Source organism: Mizuhopecten yessoensis, unplaced genomic scaffold (assembly GCF_002113885.1).
Source record: "Mizuhopecten yessoensis strain PY_sf001 unplaced genomic scaffold, ASM211388v2 scaffold9653, whole genome shotgun sequence".
Classification (NCBI taxonomy): Eukaryota; Metazoa; Mollusca; class Bivalvia; order Pectinida; family Pectinidae; genus Mizuhopecten; species Mizuhopecten yessoensis.
In genome coordinates, this window is record NW_018408155.1 from 92,161 (window position 1) to 111,391 (window position 19,231).

General features: G+C 34.8%; 1 protein-coding gene across 1 annotated transcript in view; it reads right to left on the reverse strand.

Annotated features, from left to right (window-relative positions):
- Positions 1-1,081: 1,081 nt before the first annotated feature.
- The window catches only part of LOC110458619 (carbonic anhydrase-related protein 10-like), a 172,549-nt gene continuing 154,399 nt past the window's right edge, over positions 1,082-19,231 (reverse strand). Inside the window, exons 8-11 of the mRNA XM_021510402.1 lie at positions 15,577-15,702; positions 13,513-13,552; positions 5,445-5,507; positions 1,082-1,653 (exon numbers count right to left, since the gene is read on the reverse strand). Of these exons, the coding sequence (XP_021366077.1) occupies positions 5,482-5,507; positions 13,513-13,552; positions 15,577-15,702 (192 nt within the window). The 3' untranslated portion in view covers positions 1,082-1,653; positions 5,445-5,481. The remainder of the gene's footprint in view (positions 1,654-5,444; positions 5,508-13,512; positions 13,553-15,576; positions 15,703-19,231) is intronic.

Genomic DNA, 19,231 nt, shown 5'->3' on the forward strand with positions numbered 1-19,231 from the left:
TCAAGCGTAATTTAAACGTATTATTTAAGGTAAAATACCGAACCAATCAACATTGATCCCCCTTCTGGGACTAAGGCAGGTGTTTGTTATTCAAAGAGCATACGTATAGACCGTAATTGTATACTATAATTGTTACCGAGATGTCTACAGATTAAGTACACAGTCGCCGAATTTGACAATAGCCGTGAGCGTATTACAAATCAGGTACATGCAATGTATATATCAAATTCAATGGTATTAAAATTGGTTCTATGGCAGGCCACGCTCAATACAAATTTAAGAAAGGTGCATTTGGTCCCAATTAAAATACCGCTTGATAAGGTACGTTTTCTCGATAACTTACGAAACAGATTTCAAAATTAATTCACGCGTATGCTATGATTAAAGATAACCTCTCTGGAACATGAAAACGTTTGATGGAATGTTGAATAGATAAATGGTCAATTTATTTCCTTACGATTTGGGTTCATATGAGGAAAACTGCACCAGAGCGACTATTTGAACACGTAACTAAGTGCGATGCTATACTGTGATATTGACATTACAAGCTATATCACGTGTCAGGTGGTACTATAGCTATATCTTCCTATTGTATTCTGGTACCAAACTGTGCCAATTGATGCATTGCACCTATACTTAATTGTTAGCTTATTCGAAAAACACATTTTGTCCACAGATAACGTGATAAATTAAGGCTATTGCACAACTAATCCAAAGTGTGATAGCTCCATGTCACGCATTTTATCATGTATCGCTTGATTATACCACTTTGTTACAATCTTGTTGTAACAGTGCTGATTTCTAAAATCAGTTCTAAATAAGTATTTCTAATAAAACTTAATATTGACATTCTTTCTGATTAATACGCATGTACGCTTCATTGTCCTTTCAAAATTTGCAACATGATGCAGTTGAAAAAGGCTTACCCAGTTTAGCGATTATAAGCGTAATTGACCGAATTAGAAAGTAAACTGTAAGAAGAATTCGCTGCGAGGATATATGCCTAATGTTATTTGATGAAATGTTTATGATGTCGCAGCAAATATTTTATATATATAACTCATGATCGCATATTAAAACTATAATGAATATGGAAAAAATTGCTAATCACAGTTTAATAGAAAATAATAGGATTCATATAGATGTTATGATTTGGTTAACACGTTAACATAAAACAGTAAGTGACGTATTAGAGAGACTGTTCAAGATAACATTAACAAAGTATGATATATTTAACGCATCTTTCACTTAAATTAGAACACAATTATCAGCAGATAGTCATTGAAATGTCCTTATTTACAATGACAGATTGAACCTGTCCCGAATTTGTCCTTAGTCACGTGCGTGCTTCATCACGTGCAATTACAGGTGACCCTTTTCACAAATAATCCTCCTTGTATCGCTAGTAACAGAGCGACTAATGTTGTTGGTACACCGTCAATGTTATATTGAAGTCATCTGACCAAGCTCATCTTTTGCAACGTTATAGCGTCTTTGGTAATGATGGGTTGTTGAAAGGGCCGGAAGACGCATGCACATGAACAAGCGATCGCTGCGCATGCGCATGCCACTGTGCGTGTTTTTGTTGAAGCCCTTATTGTGTTACCTCCAACACCCCGCCATGCAGATCAAACTCTAGGGACCTGTAGCTCACTACAATAGAAAACATATAACACACATTTCAAAATACAACGACAGCAATGATATGACCTTAATCACGTTTTCATTTTATGTTATTAAACATATTTAATTGTAACGATTTTTATTCAATGAATTCACTTATATGAAGTCTTGTATAACTGTTATTGATTAGAGCAATGGACTAGAAATAGTTACGGTTGTGCACTTTTATACATTTTCATTCAAGTTGCATGTTCGCGTGTTCCAGCTTGTTGCAAACTCGTGGGAACAAAACTTCGGTGAATCGTCCAAAATAAACCCATACGCTGTATTCAAGATTGTCCTCAGAAGTACAAAAGATTATTCCTATGTATCCTACTTTCTGACATACACGCAATGTATTCAATGTCAATTTCTTCGTTGGAAATATACATATCGTATGTCATTATGTGTTACCTAATCGTATTTCAGTCATGAATAGGAATGTATATGCCATCTGTAAATTGTTTATCGTTCTTCAGACTATGGTGAGGTGTATGCAAATGAGACTTTGACACAATTAGCAAAAGGTTTTGGACATTATATCTCACACAAGAGTCTTATTTACGGTCTCTGTGCTAGTGCTGGTATATATGTATGTGTCAAATTTACAGATTTTCTTGCAAATGTAACAAGTAACGAGACAGGTATTATGTCAATGTACCATTATCAGGTGGTATACCAGACGTCGTTCTGTTTTAATGAGCCCTTTACCACTGCCGAAAACAGTAGTTATGCATAGGGAACTGATTTTTCCGGCATGAATATAGTTATCATAAATCCTCTGTCTGAGAAGAATCATACCTCGTGGAAAAGGACATGGATAACACGAAATAATCAACAATAGTGTTATGTTTGTAGAAACTAAGCGTGGCTTGACCGGGATTCGAACCCCGGACTTCAACTGTTACACTGTCGCTCTAATCAATTGTTATACTGTCGCTCTAATCAACTGTTACACTGTCGCTCTAATAAATTGTTATACTGACGCTCTAATCAATTGTTATACTGTCGCTCTAATCAATTGTTATACTGTCGCTCTAATCAATTGTTATATTGTCGCTCTAATCAATTGTTATACTGACGCTCTAATCAATTGTTACACTGTCGCTCTAATCAATTGTTATACTGTCGCTTTAATCAATTGTTATACTGTGGCTCTAATCAATTGTTATACTGACGCTCTAATCAAATGTTATACTGACGCTCTAATCAATTGTTATACTGACGCTATAATCAATTGTTATACTGACGCTCTAATCAATTGATATACTGCCGCTTTAGTCAATTGTTATACTGACGCTCTAATCAATTGCTACACTGACGCTCTAATCAATTGTTATACTGTCGCTCTAATAAATTGTTATACTGACGCTCTAATCAATTGATATACTGCCGCTTTAGTCAATTGTTATACTGACGCTCTAATCAATTGATATACTGACGCTCTAATCAATTGATATACTGCCGCTTTAGTCAATTGTTATACTGACGCTCTAATCAATTGATATACTGCCGCTTTAATAAATTGTTATACTGACGCTCTAATCAATTGATATACTGACGCTCTAATCAATTGATATACTGCCGCTTTAATAAATTGTTATACTGACGCTCTAATCAATTGATATACTGTCTCCCACTCATCAATTGTTATACTAACGCTCTAATCAATTATTATACTGACGCTCTAATAAATTGTTATACTGACGCTCTAATCAATTAGTATACTGACGCTCTAATCAATTGTTATACTGTCGCTTTAATCAATTGCTATACTGTGGCTCTAATCAATTGTTATACTGACGCTCTAATAAATTATTATACTGACGCTCTAATCAATTGTTATACTGACGCTCGAATCAATTGTTATACTGACGCTATAATCAATTGTTATACTGACGCTCTAATCAATTGATATACTGACGCTCTAATCAATTGATATACTGCCGCTTTAATAAATTGTTATACTGACGCTCTAATCAATTGATATACTGACGCTCTAATCAATTGATATACTGACGCTCTAATCAATTGATATACTGACGCTCTAATCAATTGATATACTGACGCTCTAATCAATTGATATACTGTCGCCCTCATCAATTGTTATACTGACGCTCTAATCAATTGATATACTGCCGCTTTAGTCAATTGTTATACTGACGCTCTAATCAATTGTGATACTGACGCTCTAATCAATTATTATACTGACGCTCTAATAAATTGTTATACTGACGCTCTAATCAATTGATATACTGTCTCCCACTCATCAATTGTTATACTAACGCTCTAATCAATTATTATACTGACGCTCTAATAAATTGTTATACTGACGCTCTAATCAATTAGTATACTGACGCTCTAATCAATTGTTATACTGACGCTCGAATCAATTGTTATACTGACGCTATAATCAATTGTTATACTGACGCTCTAATCAATTGCTACACTGACGCTCTAATCAATTGTTATACTGTCGCTTTAATCAATTGTTATACTGTGGCTCTAATCAATTGTTATACTGACGCTGTAATCAAATGTTATACTGACGCTCTAATCAATTGTTATACTGACGCTCTAATCAGTTGTTATACTGACGCTCTAATCAATTGTTATACTGACGCTCTAATCAATTGATATACTGCCGCTTTAATCAATTGTTATACTGACGCTCTAATCAATTGATATACTGTCGCCCTCATCAATTGTTATACTGACGCTCTAATCAATTGTTATACTGACGCTCTATTCAATTGTTATACTGACGCACTAATCAATTGTTATATTGTCGTTCTAATCAATTGTTATGCTGACGCTCTAATCAATTGTTACACTGACGCTCTAATCAATTGATATACTGACGCTCTAATCAATTATTATCCTGACGCTCTAATCAATTGTTTTACTGACGCTCTAATCAATTATTATCCTGACGCTCTAATCAATTGATATACTGTCTCCCACTCATCAATTGTTATACTGACCCTCTAATCAATTGTTATATTGTCGCTCTAATCAATTGTTATACTGACGCTCTAATCAATTGAGCGAAATGGTCAACGGATGATACCCGGCGCAATAGCGCTATAGTTATATACATGAATATATGTGTTTGTTTGTATACCTAAAACGACACGAAGGGGAGATTACTCTGTATACGAAAAACCACAGTGGAATTGTCTAGTGTTGTGCTTGCAGTGGGACATGAATCCGTAAAAGGTAGTATCAGAATGATTATTTGATTCTGCGTTTTCCTTCAAATAAAAATTGATTGTACATCACCAAGGTATATAGTCGATCACAGAATGATCATTTGATTCTGTGTTTTCCTTCAAATAAAAATTGATTGTTCATCACCAAGGTATATAGTCGATCACAGAATGTTCATTTGATTCTGAAAGCTATGATGATATCTAAGCTTATTGTCCAATTTTGTCGCTACCGTTATTGGTAATTGGAAATGAAATAAGCAATATTTTGATTCATGATGGCAATAGTCAGCAAAACACCTTTATAAATATATATACTGTATTAGATACAAATTCATGTTTCAAACTAAAAATACATTAAATGTATGTTTTTTAGTGTAATTTATTTACGGTTTGATTCTGCATTTTTGGTTGTGTGACAAAAGTACAGATACATATTATGTTTTTTCTATTCTTCAAAATTCAAAATAGCGTAAACATAAAAATATACAATAGCGTGGTCATCATTTACGTATTATTGAAGTTGCCAAACAACAGCACACAAAGTTATGAAATAATAAGAGCAACACTTACGATTGAAAATGAAAGTAAACACCTTGGGTAGGACTTCTTAGGGCTCCGTAAGTTTATAATTTACTGCAACGAAAAACAAAACGGACTATCTGTATACTAGAGAAATTCTGATGCTTAAAAGAACAAAAAGCGAAACAAAATAGAATGTTGCTCAAAACAAAATTAATTTGTATATAATATGTGCATATCAAAACCCTATTCATATAGTTACGTGTGTGTTAAAGCTCTGAATGGTGATGGTGAATACAACAAGTATCGTTAATAAAATATGTGCATATTAACACCCTTGGTATGTTTTTTGCATGAAGTTAATGTTATGAATTGTAATTGGGAATATGATACTATGAATGTGATTCTTTAATAAATTAAAAATCTCAAACGATTGTATTATCAGATTTTAACAACGCCTATATTTTCACTCCCTCTACTGATGCCTCATTAATTTGTCTGCATCGTCCGGGTTAAGTAGTATATATATATTCTTGAAAACGGTTCTTCCAACAACCACTGATAGGTTACTATATTGCCGATTTACTGGATAAACCTGCTAGGTGGTGGTAGACATGTTTGGCTAACCACTCGTGGGTAACACCATGGACGTTATTTCATAGGTCAATCTTTTAATTAGGAGGTTAGGTAACACTGTTTTTCGACGTCATCTCCCATTGTGATGTCATAATTCATGGCAAGTGTTGCCCAGATCGGAGACAGGAACAATGTAATCCGAAGGAAATCATGTGATTTTCTACATATAATGTTTAAATGTTGTGGGGGAAAAGGGTTTCCAACCAACTCGAGACGGTTGATTGTCATTTTTATCGAACTCTTAAGAGTCTTTATTCAAATTGTTAAAGACACTCGGTAAACCTATTTGAAAAGTAATATGAGTTAGATTGACATGATAACCAGCCACCACGCGTTTGGGAACCTCTATTTGTTCTACAGTTTCTCTTAATGAGATATCCTTTTGGTAACATGCTAAATAACTACTTAAATAAGTGTGTGTTTAAGAGTAAATAAACTCTCAAACATGCCTTAGAAACCATTTGTTTGCTACAATCGACCGTTTATGACTTTTGGCAAACAAGCCTTTGCGAGCAACTTTCCCCAACTAACAAAGGTACTGTATAAAGCTACATACAAATACCCTATAGAGACCAACGGTTTTATGACTACCACCTGCTTTACCAAGACAACAAATCTTACAGATACATTTTTGTGTAGGCTGTATACAGTTAACAGCCCTCTTTAGGATCTCTTTGCTACTGCAAATTCAAAAACTGTAACTACATGTATGCAGTGAAAACAGTATTTCTCGGGTATGAGTAAAGCTTTGATTAATGTTTCTGAAATAATAAATCAGACCTTGCGGCACTTATATATGAAAAAAATAAAAAATAGAACATAGATCAAATAATCAACATCAGTGTTTCGAATGTGAAAATGCAGCGGGCTAACAAGGAAGTGTCTTGGCCGAACTGAGCTACAGTTATATCAAAAGGTAAATTAAGGGGTTGTTGTCTTATACACTAAACAAACAAAGGACAGCGGGACAGGGATCCTTAAACTACAGTCACGTCTGTCTTTATAGTTACGTATCTGTAGCTAACTTATTATATATATAACGACAGTTTAACATACTTTAGATGTTTGTATGTAGCTACCACAGGTCTTAAACTACTGTCAGGTTAATACTGTTCTAGAGACCGTCTGTCTGTAGCTAATGCCACTCTATAACTGATTTAAACCTGCTGTAATTGTTACCTGTCCATAATTACCAATTCAATATTCTCATTCACAACCTGTCTATAAATTAAAGTGCTTTCTTTATCAAAAAAGAATATGTATATTTGACCGATAATTTAAAGAGCATAAATACATTTCTCATATAACTTCGCAGTTATGCAGTGAATACACCCATTTCATATTTGTGCATATTAACTCATCTTACATGTATGTGACCTAGAGCGATTTCGATTGGTTGACCACATCATACTTTCCCAGGATAGTAAATTTCTCCGCACTACGTCTCGTAGTAAACATGGCGGGCGCGAAATTTCTAGTTGGTTCTTAGTGACGGATGGCAACACACAGAAAAAGTATTCCAGAATATTGTATCCATCCAACTCAAGGAGTTTACAAAACGTTCTAAACAACGGTACACAGATGGCAAAAACTTGTAAAACAACGGTACACAGATGGCAAAAACTTGTAAAACAACAGTACACAGATGACAATAACTTGGAAAACAACAATGTAAACGTGCGAGCTACGCGGGGTCCGAGAGTAGATCTGAGACTAAATCCAATTTCCATGAAAATGTGCATGCGACATTTACGGTGGACATAACAACATTAACATTTATAAACAATTTCCAACATCACTTCCCAAACCAGTGAAACGTCGTAGGAGTATCGAAGCGGACAGTGACACCTCAAATTTCCGCGTAGTGTGACGCTTTGGACTATCGCGCGCTGTGACGTAGCGTGGACCGTGTGAACTTGTTGCTGTTTTGTTAAAAAGTGTCTCCAAATTTCAGCTGAAGCTCTTCATTTATACAAGGCATTGAAAAAAATGATTAAATATTAATATGTATCCATGTTGTTTGAGTGATTTAAAAAAAAAGATATTTGTGACTTTTGTTACAGCGACGATAGATATGACCTACATTTTGATAGTAGTGCTTTGGTCATGTCATCAAAAGTAAGCTGATAAAATGACGGACGAATACATTGTTTGTTTGAACGAATGAGAGGTCAGTTTTGCAGTTATGTGATAAAAAGGATCTTGCATTAGCTTCCATGTCATATGAGATTTATGAAACTTCGCACGAATTTTTCGTTTTAGCACACCAGAGGCTCGCTAAAATGAAAGATTTTTAGACTCGTTTCATAAATCTCATATGACATGGAGAAACTCATGTAAGATCCTATGTATATTTGAAGTCATATGGTGATATACATCTCACAATGGAAATAAGGTAAATCACCCAGTCCACAATCAGAAATCTCCTGTAAGTCATTATAAGTTGGTTTAACATGAAATTAGAATCGCAGGGGAAAATATACTTATATAAAAATCAAGAATTTCTATTAAATAAGTGTTGTCCAGTAAATATGTTATCTACTCATATTCTCAAGTATTATTAATAACAAATATCCGATCGCAGGATATTAAACTATGGAATGATTATGTTATGTGTTTTTATGTTACTTGGGTTACAAGGGATTGTAGCAAAACGATAATTACTGAACATAAATCACAATAATTACAAAAGTTTTAGTATTATGTTTAGTGATCGACTAGTTCCGGTATTAAGATATCTGCTTTGACATGTGTTAGTCCTCGTTTTGGTTTGTTCACGTCTTTATTTTATCAAAATATTTCAACTGTTATATTTTATGTCACACAGAGAGAGAGAACTAACACTCCTGTGAGTAGCAATACAAATGGGCGTGTATTTGGGTGTTTATATTTGCTTGTTATGTGTCTGTATTACTTAAACTCCTACGGATTATTTATATTACAGTTTCACACTATCGATTACTATTGTCGGTGCCTACTATCCTTTTTTTGATTTTGACGCATATCAACCTGAAGGTGTTTATGAAGTATGTAAGAAAAATATTTATGTTAAGAGACCATCCTCTGAAAATCGAAAAACAGGTTGCGTCATGGAGATGGCCTCTTAACACAGCTTGTGTCTTAGTCTTAATGTAGGTTGGTCACATGAATAGAGTAAAATGTAGGTTGGTCACATGGGTAGAGTTAAATGTAGGTTGGTCACATGAGTAGAGGTAAATGCAGTTTGGTCACATAAGTAGAGTTAAATATAGGTTGGTCACATGAGTAGAGTTAAATGTAGGTTGGTCACATGAGTAGAGTTGAATATAGATTAGTCACATGAGTAGAGTTAAATGTAGGTTGGTCACACGAGTAGAGTTAAATGTAGGTTGGTCACATGAGTAGAATTAAATGTAGGTTGATCACATGAGTAGATTTAAATGTAGGTTGGTCACATGAGTAGAGTTAAATGTAGGTTGGTCACATGAGTACAGTTATGTGTAGGTTGGTCACATGAGTAGAGTTAAATACAGGTTGGTCACATGAGTAGACTTAAATACAGGTTGGTCACATGAGTAGAGTTAAATGTAGGTTGGTCACAAGAGTAGAGTTAAATGCAGGTTGGTCACACCAGTAGAACTAAATGTAGGTTGGTCACACGAAAAGAGTTAAATGTAGGTTGGTCACATGAGTAAAGTTAAATGTAGGTTGGTCACATGAGTAGAGTTAAATGTGTAGATTAGTCACATGAGTAGAGTTAAATGTAGGTTGGTCACATGGGTAGAGTTACATGTAGGTTGGTCACAAAAGTAGAGTTAAATAAATGTTGATCACATGAGTAGAGTTAAATGTAGGTTGGTCACATGAATAGAGTTAAGTGTAGGTTGGTCACATGAGTAGAGTTAAATGTAGGTTGGTCACATGAGTAGAGTTAAATGTAGGTTGGTCGCATGAGTAGATTAAGTGTAGGTTGGACACATGAGGAGAGTTAAGTGTAAGTAGGTCACATGAGTAGAGTTAAATGTAGGTTGGTCACATGAGTAGAGCTAAACGTAAGTTGGTCACATGAGTAGAGTTAAGTGTAGGTTGGTCACATGAGTAGAGTTGAGTGTATGTTGGTCACATGAGTAGAGTTAAGTGTAGGTTGGTCACATGAATAGAGTTAAGTGTAGGTTGGTCACATGAGTAGAGTTAAATGCAGTTTGGTCACATGAGTAGAGTTAAATGTAGGTTGGTCACACGAGTATAGTTAACTGAACAAAATTATGACGTAGCCCGATATATATCTAAACAACGCTTTTCGTAACTCGGTGTCTTACAACAATGAAAGGTTTAATGAGGGTGGATGTCCAGAGTAATTCAGAAATACTCAGTTGGGACCGTCTTAAATTTCTACATTCAAACGTGTTTTCAGTGGTTCAATACTATCCATGGCACTCCATGTGACCACATATTTAATAGTCCAAAAGTACAAACATCCTACGTGGACACCAACACAAATAGAATGATGTCGGCGACATTGTAGGCAGCCATAAGTTCTTTAATACTCTTTTCCTCGGACATTTTACCAATAAGAAAAGAACATTAGTCACGTTATGCTTTTATTAATTGGGTTAACCTATAGTTCAATGAGATATCCTCACTGTGTGAAACCGGGCTAACATTGCTCCCGTGTGTAAACTTCGGTCTATAGCATGGACTTTTACAATGATACTAAATATGATGTATCAGGAATCATAAATAACGCTTAGAGGTTGGTATATGGTAATCTAAGGAACAGAAGTGATAATCTACTAGCCCTAAACCAGATTGTCTATAGTGTATGTAAATGTTTCGGACTTATTGAGAATCGTTCTCAAGCTCAAGCATGGATTTTGTGCTCAAACCAAATTTCTTGAAATTCACTTAAATCATGTCAAATGATCAAAACGTCAAATTTAAACATTGAAAACAATATTTTGCTTTAAGTCCTTTTTATTTATTGTTCAAATCACTGACAACCTTATATGTTATTGATAATTTATAAACGAAACAAAAAATTAGATATGGGCACAAAATCCATGTTTTTTAGCATGAGAACGCATTCATGGATATGGGCCCTCGAAATTGAACTGGATGTATTTGATTTTTAAAAGAAGTTGAAAGTGTAGAAAAAGTGCCTATTTTTGCAACGGTACTCTCAGTTATTTATTCGTGAGAATTAAATTCACATGAAACAGGAACAGCATGATTTAATATTTCTTGTCCCCAAACTAATGTTTCCTTCGAATAATTTTCTTTCTGCATGAACTCGTAAATAAATATACCAATATATTAACCTTATAATATGCACCTCAAAATGGTTCAAAATGTCTGAATATTCCCGCAACACCTTCACCAATTAGTGTGTTCTTTTCATGAACATTAAAATAAAACGCATGCATAAAATAACATAAGTTGCATTGATATTGATTACGCTATAATAAGATTGGCCAAGACGTTTTAGAAACAAGTGAAGACATATTGGTCGACACCTATCATCTGTTTAACTACTGCATATCGGTATAACATTTCCGTATATAACAATACAGTAACAATCTATACAATATCTCCCCATTTAATACCAGAAAATCTGTATCACTGTATCACTGTAACAAACACTGTAAATTCCTTCGTTCTATTTGTTGTCACCTATGATTGCCAGCATAAATCGAAGTCAACTATTCGATTTTTCTTTAAACATTTCATTTGTACGACCCCTCGATATACCACCTTTTCCCTCTCTAACGTCAAAATGTTCTTGTACAAATGGTGCCAATATAACGAGGTTATTATACTGTATCAAATATTTAATAAAACTAACAGAATTGTTTGGTGGTTTTACACCGAGAAGTAAGCGTTTCTAAATATCAACTGCAGCCGCATACGTGTTCTTCTTTACAGTTCTTATAATCCAAAGAGGAGAAAGAATTCTATGTTTAGAAATTTTGATAATCTGATAAGTGATAAAAGTTGAAACGGCACACAATGAAAGCGATAAAAAAGGGAAAATCGAAGCTCTAACATTAAATCCAAGAAAATTCAATTTGAGCTTGTACGTCAACCGCAATAAAATATATAAAGTAAATTTCAATAAAAACACAACTATGAAATTAAAAATAAATGAAAAATTTAAACTATAACCAAATATAGATTGAACAGATGTCTAGAATGTTCTAGCGACTAACTGTTTTAGTATGCAGGTGTCAGGTATGCGGGAATTGAATTTGCTGGCCTATACACAGGAAAATGTCGGTAAATGTCAAATTGTGTTCAGAGCACGTTTTGTAATTTTAACGGTGGTTCAAGAATGTCTCCTCGTGACAACTACAAGAGAGGTTGGAATTGTCAGCCAGCAACGCGTCTGCCTATTTGAGACTTGGCGCGAAGCTAATAGACTTGGGATTAACAATATCGCGGGGATGGTTTTGTTGCAGTAGAAGAACGAGCCAGCTTAGCGATACAATTTAACACAGATGCCGGAGTCTTGTATCGGGCACATCAATTGTAATTCCTGAAGAACTTGGATTTTACAACAACTTATTATATATGTATTGTAAGACAATTCAATATCTGATCGTTGGCTTTTGGTTATGAAAAAAGGCGCAAGAAATAGCAAGTATTTAAAAATATAAAATGTGAATTTTTAGCTACGGAGACTTGTGATAATTATAACGTTTTTCTATCTTTATTAGATCATTTTAATCAAATTAGATACATGTTAATGGACGAAAAAAAGCAATATTGATATATTAATCATTAAGTTTCAAAAGAGATAGAATAAATCTTCAAATACAAATTGATCAACTCTTACATTCCATTGTATTGTCACTCTCATAACATTTTCGTGATAAATAGAGGATTTAATAAAAATATGTAGAAAAATATGTGTTATGATATTTATTGTTCTTCTACTATTTACAGCCTTATGCCTAATGCATTTTAAAATGACATTTTCGTATTGTTTTAATTACTATACATGGAAACATATGAAAATAAATAATGCTTGAAAACAATTATATCTATAAAACTTACCTCTGCTAAAATTGATTTTGCTTTCTCTCATCATTCTCAGAATTGTCAACCGTTTTATTCGTGCATGACCCACTTTGGTTAGATATATAAAACGTGAAAGGAAACAGTACTAGGACTGACATCACGGAAGTAATATAGATATGACGTCACAATCAGCTCTCAAATAGAGAAGAGATTTGTAAATCAGGATAAAAAAGTTTAAATGTTGAATATTATCGATTTAAAAAAAATATCCGAATGATGGGAGATACTCCGCCTTTCGTTTATTGTGTAACAGAGAAATGTGCAACCCTCGGGATTTGCTATTTCTCTGTCGATCCATCACCTTTCGTAACCATGATTATATTGATAAATATGCTATTTATTATATGATAATAATGAAATAAAATTATATGGGTTTAAAACAATAAGTCTGATACTAAGACAAGAAACACTTACTTAGGTTGCTTACCTTGATAAAACGTGACTTTTCTCGCATGACATTCTTCATCCTTAAAATTAGAAAACAAAAATTGACTTATCTTTGATATTTACAGTTCGTTTGTTTGTAATTGACGTACTATTAACAGCTATGGTCATTTCAGTACGATGCAGTTTTCTGTGGTGGAGTGTAATTGAGTCATTACTTTAAAAGTGCAGAAGCATTTCAGATAGGAAAACATCGTCAGGCCTAATATATGATAGACTTTTTATAGATAGTTTGATTTTTGTCTCTAAGTCAATTGAAGCCAAGTAAACTTGACGCAAAGACTTTCTGGAGATGTTTGTAAACTTGCAGCAAGGCATCATTGTACAAAGTGATATTTCCATTTGATAACGCCTTTTCGAATACCTTTCATCTAATGTATGGATTCGAAGAAAGTGGTGTCTATTTCAATTATACTCCATATTCAATTTACAATGGGCTGTTTTCGTTAAACAAGTTTGGGAATAGCAAAACTATTAAACTATTTCGTCATATCCCTTCTTTAAATCTGACAGTGCAAGTTAAAAAGATTTCAATTAAATTAAATTGTGTTTTTTTCAAACCTTTTTTTGGTTTTCAGATCTTCCCCATCTCTTTCGACTATCGTTTCCAAGGAAGTGCCGACATTTTAGTTTGTCCTTGCTTGGTAACGAGTATTTCCACTTTTCTTAGATAAATAATTGATTTGATGTGTTCCATTTCATTTCGTTTTCAATGATCTGATACAAAATTCTGGTAAAAGATCGTGAAAGTGTTCTATATACATGTACATATAGTAAAGTACAAATATGTAGTGTCATCTTGCGCACATGTTGAACAAATGATAACCGGTTTGACAGGTAATGCGCTTTTTTATACCAAGCGAGACCTAAACTCGTTACCAAGCAAGTACATTCTAAAATGTCGGCACTTCCTTAGATACGACAGCCGGAAAAGATTGTCACTGGGGATGATCTCAAAACGAGATTTTTTTTTTTTTTTTTTTTTCATAAATCTCCATTGAAAGCTTTTTAACTTGCACTGTCACCTTTAATTTGCTTATTTTAGAAATTTAGACAACAGGAATTATCCGTTACTCTTGAATATTTTCGATGGATTATCATTATTATAGTGAACACTGTTAAAATAAATAAAATTGGAACCAACAGATGCTGTGCATTCAGATGTTTCTTTGTATTAGATTTTTTTTTTGGTTACCCGTGAAAAACACCATTCCTTGGCACATGAATTTAAGGATACCGAGTACCAACTCCAACGGAGAAAATATTCAAGTTTGTTTAATTACATGTTTGATTTAACTTTAAATTGCAGTTAGAAATAAAAAAAAGTCCTACTTTTAATTGGTTTCATTCAGGAGGCGACGAAAATACAGAACAAACGAATTAAAGACGAATAATGATACATGTACTACAATTAAAACAAGCGTTTGGGCAGAAAATGAAACCATAATCTTGCATAAAGGCAGGATTAGAAATATTATGTCATATAATAAGCTCGCACTAATTGCCTGTACTGTTCATGAGAAAAAGGATATTATGTCAATACATTGCAGAAGGGTAACATCATTGGAGTAGAAAACAAGATGAATAAATATTTAAAAAGCCAATATACTTCACATAACCATCGATGTATCCATTTATTTTTATAGATAAAACAATAAAGAATAAAAGCGCTAAGAAAAATCGAAATGTCAACAAATCCGAAATTCGAACTAAAGATTGATAAAATTAGGGCAAGATATTACCAAAGGAAAATATACATGAAGATCATTGAAAAAGTACAAGGGAGATTTGACCAGGCGTTCGGTAAAGGTAAGATTTTTTTTTTGTTTCTTTCAACGACTTTCACCATGAAGATCAACACTTATCAGCGTATCATTTACAAAAAAACGTTTTCCTCTTGCGTTTTATTCACTGTATAATTATGGTTCATTTGTCATCTTCCTTAGGAAGATTACTGATCTTTTTCGAACTACCACATCCTAACCTACGTCCTTAGATCATCGGACAACGGAAATAATATGATGTATAAGGCAAGCAAGATACCAACCTGTGAGTTAGATTGTATATTCGTTCTCACTAGCCTTCTATTGAGAGGTAAAGGTGGTCTAAAATTATTTTCCATTAGTCCGTCTCCTTTACCGCCAGTAAATGTCAATTCACGCAGTAAATTAAGCTGAAAAATACAACAACATGATTATGACATATTATTTAAAAGGAAACCTAATATTTCATTATAAATATTGCTCCTTTATGCTATACAGATGCACACATACACATAGCATATCACGAGAAAGGGAAATGGCATCACCAAGAAGACAAAACAGGATCCGAAAGCCACTAACTTTAACACCGAACCCATTCATCACTAACTTTTGTTTTGCTTAAAGACCCCTGTCCCACTGCACTAGTGTATGCTTTCGTATATACAGCAACCCCCTTTAACGTCCGTTTAGATATAACTGTAGCGCAGTTGTGACAGAACACTTCCATTCTGAGTTTTACCAAGTAGCTCAACTGGTAAGTTCGAATCCCGGTCTAGCTCTGCTGACTGTTGAGCTGATTTTTAAAAACGTTTTGTTTCTTTATAAATTATTCAGGATTCTGTTTAAGTATGCTAATATGTTTTTGCGTGTGGTATTTGTCGTACTCTTTAATAAATCAACAAAAATCAGAAATCCCAGAAAGAAAATAAAATGATCTGATTTGCGTTGGTTCTTCTCAAACATTAACGCAAATTCTTACAGAAAACATCCATGGATATCAACCATGCGGGCCCTTGCGTTATACATTCTTCGTTTATATATATTTATAATACACCGTAAAGCGGTTTACGATTCCCGTTTAACAGGTTGTAGAAGCAAATCCCTCTGTATAGCATACAAACTACCATACAGAAAGGTTACTGTGCAACTGCACTTAGATATGTGTCGAGCAGTTCGGCCAATCTGTCTAGGTCAATAGCGTCCTACACAACGTTACAAATCATTGTGTTTTATTTGAGACGTTGGTGAGGAAATGGTGTATATAGATAGCTTTTTATTACATTTATTGTTAGGCGCCATTGCACTTTATCAAAGATATAAAAGTTAAGTCAACTTTATCTTGGTATCTTCATCTTGATACTTTGTTAATTTTAATATATTTTCAAATTAAAATTCAGTACACAAGTATTGCATTGAACCAAATTTGTTATGTTTTTTTAGGCTAATTCAAATGAGTTAGACATTCTTAAAAATATATCATTTAGTTTTTTTTCTATTTGAAAAGCGTCAAGCTAATAAGGTATTACAACTTGTAAGATACAACTTTGTGGTCAAAAAAGGTTATCGGGTACATAATTAAGGCGTTAGATAGAAAAGGAATAGACGATGAATAATGGAATATTGTATATTTAAATAGATGTTCGAAATCAAATTAATGATTGTTTGTTTCACGATGGATGACGTGTTAATCCCGTGAGAGTTCCTACTACACGGTTTCTGAAGTGTCAACGCCTTAGCAATGTTTATTTTGCAATTACCTGCATCATTTCTTTTACATCGTTAGAGATAACAGTGAGTGCGGTTTCTTCTCCACGGGGAAGTATAATTACAGTTATCGGTAACACAAATGGTTAGGAATCGAAACATTACAACAGTCGCAGGCTTAGAAAGCTCTTTGCACGGTTAGCAGATGCTTACTTGAAATTCTAGCACAATGACTACATCAGTACAAAAGCTGTTTAACTTATTGTTATTGCTGGATTCTTATTGACCAACCAACACAGAAGAGGTCATTAGGACCAAAAACAAGTCCCTGTATCGCTCATCTGGAAATGTAAGCAAAATTGAAGTTAGGATAGCAGGATATTACTGGAAGTGTACATGTATGACATGGTTAGTCAGGGGCTATATGTATATGGAATTGGACAAAATCCTGTCATTCCTAAAGTAAAAGCAAGATTTCGAAGAAATTTGCTATGTTTCCCCTACTGGGCCCCGCCTCTCTGCCCCAGGGGGGTCAGACCCATCGTTGATACACAATTAGGTCACCTTCACCCAAGGATGCTTTATACTAAATATTGACATAATCCTGTCATTCCAACAGAAGAAGAAGGATTATAAAGCATTTTATTTTTTTATTTTCCCTATTTGGCCCTGCCTCTCTGCCACAAGGGGGGTCAGATTTATACAAAATTTATACAAAGTTGGTTCCCCTTCAACCAATTCCTACAGAAGAAGAAAGATTTTAAAGAATTTGCTATGATTCCCCTAATGGGCCACGCCCTTCAGGCCCCAGGGGGTTCAAACCCTCCATTTATACAAAACTGATTTCCGTTCCAAATAGGATGCTACTGTTCAAATTTGGTCAAAATACCTTCATTCAAACGGAATAATAGTAATAATAAAGCTATCACTTATTGGTCCCCGCCTCTCTGTCCCCCAGGGGGTCAGACCCATTGTTCATATATATTTGGTTCCCCTTCACCCAAGGGTGCTTCATACCAAATTTTGACAACATTTTATCATTCCTACAGAGGAAAAAAGGACTTTGAAGAATTTGCTATGTTCTCCCCATTCGACCCCGTCCCTCTGTCGCCAGGGAGGCCACACCCACCATTTATACCAAATATAATTCCCTTGGCCCGAGAATGCTCCAGACTAAACTCGAATAAAATGCCTTCATCCCCACGGTAGAAAAAGGATTTTAAATGTTTTACCTCTATTTCCCCTTTTGGGCCCCGCCCCTCTGCCCCAACTCACTGTTTATATAAAATTGAGTTCCCTTGGCCCAAGTATATTCAGGACTAAATTAGGATAAAATATCTTTATCCCTATGGTAGAAGAAAGATTTTAAAGGTGTTACCTTTATTTCCTCTATTGGGCCCCGCCCCTCTGTCCCAAGTGGGGCCACACCCACCAGTTATACAAAATTGAGCACCCTTGGCCCAAAGATACTCCAGACTAAATTAGGATAAAATCTCTTAATCCCTACGGTAGAAAAGGAATTTACCTCTATTTCTCATATTCGGCCTCTTCCCTCTGCCTCCAGGATCACCATTTATACAAAATTTAGTACTCTTGGCCCAATGATGCTCCAGTATTAATTAGAATACAATGCCTTAATCCCTACGGGAGAAGAAGGATTTTAAAGGTTTTATCATTATTTCCTCTACCCTATTCGGCCCGCCCCACTGCCCCGTGGGGTCACATCCACTTTTATACAAAATTCGAGTCATCTTGGCCCAAGGATGCTCCAGACTAAATTAGGATAAAATCCCTTAATCCCTACGGTAGAGAGGATTTTAAATGTTTAACCTTTATTTCCCCTATTCGGCCCCACCCCTCTGCCTCCAGGAAGGCCATACCCACCATTTACACAAAACTGAGTTCCCCTGGCCCAAGGATGCTCCAGACCAAATTTAGTCAAAATCTATTTGGCCGTTCAGGACTAGTAGCATTTTAAAGGAAAGGTTGACGGACGGACGGACGGACGGACGGACGACGGACGCTGCGATAAGTAAATAAAACGCTTGAAAGGAAATGACATCAAACGATAAAATAAAAGACAAACGTCAACTTCAAAAGTAAAAGTGGCTATGATTGCATGTATGTAACTACGGTTACATATAGCTATATCTTCTTGATCGTGCCAACAGTGTTTAGGTTAGAACTGTAGAGATATTATTTGCGCTTTCTTAAAGTGATGTTAGGTATGTTATA